The sequence below is a fragment of the Tetrao urogallus genome, assembly GCF_951394365.1.
Source record: "Tetrao urogallus genome assembly, chromosome: 1".
NCBI classification, from domain to species: domain Eukaryota; kingdom Metazoa; phylum Chordata; class Aves; order Galliformes; family Phasianidae; genus Tetrao; species Tetrao urogallus.
This window is the reverse complement of record NC_136813.1, coordinates 122554912-122564096: the sequence shown is the minus strand read 5'-3', so window position 1 is coordinate 122564096 and position 9185 is coordinate 122554912. Positions and strand designations below refer to the sequence as shown.

Genomic DNA, 9185 nt, shown 5'->3' with positions numbered 1-9185 from the left:
TTCAAAACTTAAAAGGCAAAAGAAAGCAAACAATAGCAGACAACCAATATCTGATTAGCCCACTTCGGGGAAAAAAGTCTGTTCCAATCTTTCTCCTTCGCTTCCCATCATCTTGGTGGTTGTGCCAACCTGTTGCTCTATTCAACCCAACTTTGTATGCCAAATAACTGGTTGACTGGCTTCGTTTCTCTGTAACACAGCCTATGCTTATTATTGTCCTGGCGGCATAAAAACGGATCCCTAGGAATAAACCGCGGCCCTCTGTCAGCCGACAACAAGCGCTTCATCTTTTTTCTGCCCTACTGTTCTACACCGCCCCACTCAGGGGACAAGCTTGGACAAGGGAAACTCTGTTTTGTCTGCCCTATCTTGCAGCAAAAGGGCCGGGGCCCGCGGGCTGGGCGGGCCGAGCAGAAGGGGAAGGCCAGCTCGTGCAGCAGCGCAGCGGAGCAGGCGCCGGGCCGGGCACTGACGGCCCTAGGGCCTCCTGGGAAATGTAGTTCTCCCTCGGAGCCGTAGGAGCCACTTCAGAGCTCCTCCTCGCGCGGCCTGCTGGAGACTCGTAGTTCGTCGTGCTCCGACCTCCGCGGCAGCCGATAGCGGCGGCGCGGGACAGGACTACCCTTCCCAGCGCGCACCGCTCCTCCGCGGCTCCGGCCGTAAACAAACGGCGCGGAGCGGGATGGCGGCGGCTGCGGGACGGTGAGCGTCGGCGTTGCGAGCAGCTGCGAAGCGCGGGCGGGCGGCTTCTGTGCGCTCTGCGTGGGTCTGCAGGGGCTGGCGGGGCACATGGATGACAGCAAGGTAAGGGCCCGTCCCTGCGTGTTAGTGCCGGGGACAGAAAGCAGCTGGGCTTCCTCGGAGGCCGCGTCCTTTTTCAGAGGCGGGTGGCAGAGCTGCACAAACCCCGGTGGATGGTTCGGCTGGCTGCGGTGGCGGTTGTGGGTACCGGTGTTGTGCCTGAGAGCAAGGAGAGTCCCCAGGAATCGGGCAGGTGGAAGCGCAGTCAGGTAGGCCGTGGGATGGGGTAATTTGCACAGAATCACTGAGTATCCCGAGTTGGAAGGAGCTTGCCAAGGTCACAGAGTCCAACTCCTGGCTCCGTGTGGTTTATCCGTGTTTACAGATTTGTCAAGAATCACTTATGTCAACAAAATGCTTACAATCGTGTGGGTGAACTGAATGAAACAGTATGTATGGTCAGGCACTAATTTAGAAGATACAGAAAGCTTAATTCTGGAGGTGTATATAGCTATTTCTCCTAGAATTAATTTATTTATAACAGGCAATCTTCAGATTTTTCATTAATTTTTTTTTTTTTTTTTTTTTTTTTTTTTTTTTTTTTTTAATACAATCATTGTGTTTCATGAGGTCTCACTAATCTGCTTCTCTTGAAAAAGTTGTTGGACACATTGACTAAATAAACTTTACATTGGCACCCAATCAGTAACACAGGTGTTTGCTCTTTTTTTCCTTAGAAAAACTCATGTAAAATGAAGAAAAGAATATGCAAAGTGGGATTTTTCCTTTTCTTCTCTTCAGTCTCAAATACATTTTCCTAATATGATGTCTTTATGTAATGCCTATCACTGAGATATTTTTAAGGATGACGACTCTGAAAAGCAGCGCTGCCCAGAACTACTGGATGTGGCTGTTAGTAAGGAAAAGAGCAAACTGTATTTCTGTCAGGAGGTTTTCCCTTAGATAATACTCTTGGGTGATTTCAGATCCCCATATCTTCTACTGGAAAATGTTGATGTTTTTCAGTAAGTGACTGCTGCTCTGAAAAAAATTTCGCTGTTATTTTGTAGAGCTGCAATTACTTTCAGAACAAATTTACGAGGCTTAAGAGTTTGATGGCTCCACTGAAGAGATCCCCTTTCTGTTGGGAGGGTACTTCCCATTTTATGTTGCTATGTGAGAATGAAGCAAGCACTGTTTATACTTCATTTTATAGCCAGCATGATCTGCCAGCTCAAGCCAGCATGTCCTTGAAGCCTTTTAAAGCTTCCACCTAATCATATTTTCCTCATTGTTGGAAGGGCTGGACTGTGTAATCTGAGAGTCTTATCGTGGAAGTGAATGAGTTGACTGTGAAAGGAATTTTCCTGTATAAGCTGAGGTAAATAAATTACATCAGCAGTGAGGTAACCATTCTATAGCTACATCCACCCATGTTCAGAGTTTCTGTTTGTCTGTGTAAAAAATTGGGAATTGCAAGCTGTACATTTTCTCTAATTCTTAGTGCTCTATCACAGAAACACAGAATGGTTGAGGTTGGAAGGGACCACTTGGGATAAACTAGTCCAACTCCCTTGCTTCAAGCAGGGTCACCCAGAGTACACTGCCCAGGGTCACATCCATGTGGGTTTTGAATATCTCTGTAGAAAGAGATATGGGCTTCTTGTTCCAGTGCTCTGCCACCCTCACAGTGAATAAGTTTTTTCTCATTTGCAGGTGAAACGATCTGTGTTTCAGCTTGAGCCCATTGCCTCTGGTCGTATTGCCAGTCACAAAAGGAAACAGCCTGACCACATTCTCTTGATACTTTCCCTTAAGATATTTGTACACATTAGCAAGATCCCCCTTCAGTCTTCTCCAGGCTGTACAGTCTCAGGTCTCTCAGCTTTTCCTCATACAGGAGGTTCTCCAAGCCCCTAATCATCTGGACCCTCTCCAGTAGTTCCCTGTCTTTCTTGAACTGAGGAGCCCAGAACTGGACACAGTACTCCAGATGTGGCCTCATCTGGAGGGAGGGATCACCTGCCTCAACCTGCTTTTCATGCTCTCTTTAATGTGCCCCAGGATACCATTGGCCTTCTTGGGCACCGGGACACACTGCTTGGCATGGGGCGTAATGTTTGCATGATCAGCCTGCTGTCCACCAGTACTCCCAGGTCCTTCTCTACAGGGTTACTTTCCAATAGATGAGACCCTATAATTTAGCCTTATCTGGTTTAAGAGGTCCTTAGAGGAATAGGTCAGCCATAGTATATTCCTCAAAATGAGAAAGGCCACAAAGATGATTAGGGGCCTGGGGCAACTCCTGTGCCAAGAAAAGCTGAGAGACATTGGACTCTTCAGGCTGGAGTAGGCATTTATAAACATCACTGTTTATAAACATCTAAAATGTGAGAGTCAAGTTGATGGGGGGGAAAGGGACTCATCTTGGCTATGTGCAGCAATAGAACAAGAGGCAATGGGCAGAAATGAACACAGGAAGTTCTGAGCAAACACAAGGAAGAATTTATTTACTGTGAGAGTGGCAGAGCACTGTAACAGGCTGCCCAGAGAGGTTGTGGGGTCTCCTTCTCTGGAGATATTCACGACCTGTCTAGGTGCTTTATTTTGTGGCCTGATTTCGGGAACATGCATTGGTAGGGGGTAGGGGGTTTGGACCAGAGGTCCCTTCCAACCCCTAAAATTATTTGATTGTATGAAGAATTAAAGAGAGAGGCAGAAAATAGAAGCATTAGATCTAGAAAACTTCATTCATGTTCAAGTTTAAAAGGATATTTTGAAATTAATAAAAAATAAACAACAACAGAAAACCCCAGAAGCTAAAGTATGACCCTCTCTGCTAGAGATTATCTTAATAAATTAATCAGTTTGTATAGGGAGACCTTTTGGATCAATTTCTATTGGTATACTTGCTTAAGGTGTATAAATTGCTTTCTCCCGTAGTATCTTACATTTTTGGATCATTATCAGATGCTTGCTCAGTATGATTCAGGTTACTGAGTGTGCCAGTGAAAGCTAACTAACTAATCTGTGCAAAGTGCATAAAATATTGTGCAATGGAAGAATGCTGAGAGTACTTTCTGGATGGGTTCTATACTACAACCTCATGTGATGTACTGTTACTTAGCAGACTAAATTTATCTTTATTGTAACTAACTTAATTTGACTATTTATTTTGAAAAAAATGTTTGCAAGCATCAGTGGATTATTTTTCCTTTCTACTGCAGTGAATGCAGAGTTTAGGCTTTATTTTGTTCCTTCCCAATCATTTTTGTGGTTTTCTATAATTTCTGCATACGATCACCATTTAGATTCTGCAGACCTATACTACTAATACAAACAAGAGTCTGCTGAATATGATGTCTTCAATTGGATCTAAAGCATTGGCTGGTATAGCACTTAGGAGCTATTTATTTGTCTGTGAATGAGCCAAGAACTGCTGGAAGGTACTGGGCTGGTCAGCATTAGCAGCACTGAAGAAAAAAATGTAGCATTGTTTTAACTTTCCAGATTATCCAGTTCCTGCATATGTGACAGGCCAGCATTATCCCAAGTAGCTCAGTTCCTTGGGCAGGTGAATGGTAGTAGCCATAAAAAATATCTCCTTCCCATGGAGGGCTTCTCTGTGACACATTCTGGCCATTCATCTGCAGACATCTGCTGAAACTGTTTTTGCAATAATAATAATAATAATAAGCCCAAAATCTGATGGCTGTTTCTGTGTCAGGGCAGATAATTGAAGCTATTTCCAGTTCCAGGTTGAATAATTTTGTACTCAAAAACTGTTAGCCAAAGAGTGATGTTACAGTCTAAGTGCTGTATCAGAAAGGGAGATAAGCTGTGTTCTGAATTCTGATTGAACTGAAATATGGACTTGGATGAATTTCTGACAGATGCGTGTCATTATTAACATTTCTGTGACAAATCTTATCAGTAATATTGTTCTAGGTCCTGATGGCGTATAACTCCCTGAGAAAACAAATCCCCACTAGTCCCTATCCTTTTATAAACTCCAGGGGAATACAGGGGGAAGACAGTACATTTGTTTGCTTGTTTTTTGTTGGTTCTCTGCCATGCTGAGGATCAGCTAGAATTTCTGTTTTGTTTTTTTTTCTGCCACATCAGCATAGTGACTGACTAGGTAAACGTGACTAAGGATCTGGTAATGTGGGATGCCAATGAAGCATTTATCAGGCTTTTTGTTGTTGTTGTTTTTTCCCCAGCTGGGTTGCTTAAAGTTACAGGAGGAGCTTCCAAATATTGGTAAAGAAAAATGACTAAGGATGAAGGATTTGGTTAAATCACTTATTAAATTAGCTGTTGTGGGTGACTCTGATTACATGGTGCCATGGAGACAGTATGAATCCTTTGGGGTTGTGAGAAGGCAGACGATTGGTGTCCAACTGCTGGAAGAGTTAGAAGTGGAGGAAGCTCTTCATTATTTCCCCAGTCCTGGTGGTAAGAGCCCTAGCAAACAGTGACCTACAGGGTGCAATCCTTTCTCACATGAGGGAAGAGATGTGCTTCTCATGCTCAAAAAAGGACAGCCACCTTTCTTTAGCTGGTGCTGCTGCTTCCCTTGGCCATGGCTGGTTAGCTTTATACAACTTTGGTGGCTTGCTGTGTAATCAGATGAGTGCTGAGGAGATTAAAGTTAAGATTTGGAAATCCCCAAATTTGAGCAAAGGGAACAACAAATGTAGCAGATGTTGCTTTGTGTCTTGGACCAGACTGTCTTGTTGTAGAGCTTGAAGTTTAATGTTTTCCCACATGCACTAACTGAAAAACAGTATCTGAGCTTAAAAGATTTTAGGAAGTGCATTGTGGAATAAATGAATCGTTCAATCTGTATTCTGTAGTTCAAATGTAAAAGACTGGATTTTTGTTTGCTTTTCTGAATGTGTTATGTTTGTTCCATTATCGCTAGATGTCCATTAAGTACTTTTTCTATTTGATTCTGAGGGGCAGCTACTCCTGAATAAATTAGGAGAGGCAATGTACAAAAGGGTACATTATGTTGGCATGTGATTGTTGACTTGCTTTCCAAAGAAAGAATAGGCTCGATTGTATGATCTGTTTTTTCATTCTAGCACATCAGTTCACTATGTTATTGTTTTTATTGCAGCTTGCTAAGTTTATAGAACAAATGACTTCTTTGAATGTTGAAGCTGAGTTACTTAGCAGCATTATACAGTAGAAAGTGTCTTTTTTTCTTTATGAACTCTGATATTTTGAGCAGTGTCTTTTAGGAAGAAGTAGTTTATACACAGTGTGGTGAATCATTGGCTGGCATTGAAATTCGTATATATAGGTGTGTTAGGTGTGTTTCTCCACACCCTCTCCAGTCAAACAGTGTGGTCAGAATGCAAATAGTGAGAAATTCTCACTTCCCCTCACTTGAGAGGGGAAATGGAACTTGTGACTGAAGTCATGGCCTTATGGCCAGTGTGCTGAGTTTCATGCCGTACTTAAAAGGCTTTCATAGGCCACGTTCCCATAATAAGAGTAACATATTTGGGTGGGGAGGCACAGAGTAAACTTTAAGGAAACTATTTCTTTTGTATTTGTAGGAAGAGGTGCTTTCAGACCTGTAAAATGGGACTACGAAGGAAAGGACAGAATGATTCCAAAACTGTCAGTGGTTAGGGCGAGAAGTTATGTGGTTACTTTTCTGCAAAGGAAATCTAAATTACACAGTGGCAGAAATTACTGTTGGGATGGGTTGCATGAGAAGACAGTTTTCCAAGTTGTGTCAAACTGTTTCAGATGTAAATATGAAGTGGTTCGGTACAGCTCAAATAGAGGCAGCAGAGGGCAGAGGTAGGACTGAGTGGAACTGAATCTCCTATTCAGTAAAAAAATACTCAGAAGGTTCCTTTGAAATAAATCAAGACAGAGGAATTTCAGATGAGGTGCAGATAATTTGGAGATTTTTATCTTCAGAATAGGCTGAAAATCCTGTCATTTTATTGCAGCAAAACAAAGCTTTGGTTTGTATTGATATAAATCTTGTTTTGTTTTTATTCAAATTTGAAGTGTAAAATTCTATATTAACGTCTTCTTGAGCTGGCACGTACTAAGGCAGGGGTTGCTGATAATACTAAAACAATTTGGCTAGAAATCATCTCTTTCCCTCCTAGATGTTTCAGATATCCTCCTAGAAATCTGTTGTCCTGTGTCTGGTTTAGGGCTCTGCAGGAAAAGGGAGATACAGAGCTGCTGAAGAGAGGGCCAGAAGAAGCAATGAGTGAGTGACAGAGCACTGACACAGGTTGCCCAGAGTTGTGGTGGAGGATCCATACTCAGAAACTGTCTGGATGTGATCCTGAGCACCCTGAGCTTTGGCGTTGAGCCAGATGAACCCAAGAGGTTCCTTCTCGCCTCAGCCATTCTATGTTTCTGGGATATTGCTCCTCCAATTTGGCAATTAGTAACATTTGCAGTAGGACTAATTAAGAACTGATGCAATATCAAATCTAACCCCTTTATTTTGTTTTTGGTGCTACATTCAAAGCTTTGTACATCAGCCTCTGAAACGAGCTACATCTTCTTTCCTCTAGTGCTCTAGAATTGGTCCAGGTATGTGCGAGTTTTTCTGCTTGAGACAGCTACAGGCACAGTTACATGGCTTCAGCTTTCTCTTTGCAGAACATCATCATCTTTAGTTGTGCCTTTCATTTTCAGGTGGTTGGAGGCAAAGTAAAGAAACCAGGAAAGCGAGGTCGTAAACCAGCCAAAATAGACTTGAAGGCAAAACTTGAAAGAAGTCGTCAGAGTGCAAGAGAGTGCAGAGCCAGGAAGAAGCTGAGGTACCAGTACCTGGAAGAGCTGGTTTCAAGCCGAGAGCGAGCCATCTGTGCTCTCAGAGAAGAGCTTGAAATGGTATGAAATCATCACTTAACCTGACCTTCAGTATTATTTGGGGCCTACCATTGTGGGCTTTTGTGTAATTGCATTAACTAAAGTGAGAGTGGGATTTGGCTAGCCATATACTATTAAAACATCCTTAACAGATGCACTCAGCTGCTTGCCTACTTTGCTTGATGAATATGAACATCATGCTGTAAGTTATCTGCTGGTTAGCTTAGAAGTAAGCTAAGAAAGCACCATTGCATATGACCGTTTTATGGGTTTGTTAATCAAGAATTTTAGATGAGGGAGTTAGGAACAAGGCAGATGTCCTTTAATTCTGCCTTGCACAATCAGGAAGGACCTCTTAATAGTCAGCCCCAGAGTCATGTGAAATATTTCTTTTTAATAGGCCATGAACTGGAACGGTATTCTGGCATGTCAACTGCAAGAAAATGCACAAAGTGTTCCATGTTGTTTAATAATTACAGTATTGTGTCTAGCTCTGCCATCGAGTAGCAGCTTATTGACTGAAACAGGACTTACTGAAGCCAGGTATGCAACCAGGGACACATGCTTAGCTCGTTTGTACTCTGCAGTTTTGTAAAAGGCTTCAGTCCAGTCAATTCAAACCTTAAACGAATATATTGAAAGGTAAAGATTACAGTTTTGTTTAGACTGCTAATGTGATCCTGGCAGTTTGCTAATGCTTTAACATGTTTGTGTATTTCAGTACAAGCAGTGGTGCATGGCAATGGACCAGGGGAAAATCCCCTCTGAAATAAAAGCCTTACTAACAGGAGAGGAGCAGGGCAAAGCACAGCAGAACTCAGCCAAACTCACCAAGGCTGGGAAGGCAGAACCAAACAGCAGCAATCCTTGTAAGTATCCGACTATAATTAATTCCTATTTCATTACATCTTTTATAGTGTAGGAGGATGGCTGTGGTGTAGGAAGAAACATAAGGATGTACTCTTGGGCACAAATAGTTGATTGAAGCAAAGGGTTTAGTGGGTGGTACAAAGATTCTGTGTAATGTTTACATGGACAACACAGAAATCATACTAGTTAGGAAGCTGGGTAGTTATTTTAAAAATAGACTCAATCCTTGTGTTTCAGTAAGGCCTGTGAAGGCCTGAGGCCATAGTCTACTACATTTTTTGTTTTCCTAATGTGAGGGAAATTGAATACCTAACATAATTTAATTTTTAAAACTTGATCAAGAAAACATTATTCTAGCTGCAGCCACTCAAAAATGAGAAGTGCTGAACTTGTGATTTCCAATGGAGTTTTTTTTTTTCTGCCTCATTTGTGCTTGTCAGTGGAATAAAATAAGATTCTTCTGGGGATTGGAAGATGACTTTGTTACATGATCTTTCATTTTGCTGATACATGCGTGCAAAGGACCAAGTCAAGGTAGCACAGGCAATTCTGTATCTCCTATTTTCTAGTCTTTTAATATTTCATGCTACAGATTAAATTACGATTTACATCTTTCTAGCTTTGCTTTTAAGAAACAGTGCAGAAACCACATTTGTCACTGTAACAGTCTTTCCCTCTGGTGCATCATTCACAGGAGTGAAATGCAGAACCTT

The 9185-nt window shown here is 42.2% G+C and overlaps 1 protein-coding gene across 1 annotated transcript; it reads left to right on the top strand.

Annotated features, from left to right (window-relative positions):
• Positions 1 to 789: 789 nt before the first annotated feature.
• CREBL2 (cAMP responsive element binding protein like 2) lies at positions 790 to 8524 on the top strand (the record flags this gene model as incomplete). Its single annotated transcript, XM_079550565.1, has 3 exons — positions 790 to 804; positions 7426 to 7623; positions 8324 to 8524. 3 exons carry the CDS (start codon positions 790 to 792, stop codon positions 8522 to 8524), a joined length of 414 nt encoding a protein of 137 aa, XP_079406691.1.
• Between the last annotated feature and the right edge of the window lie 661 nt (positions 8525 to 9185).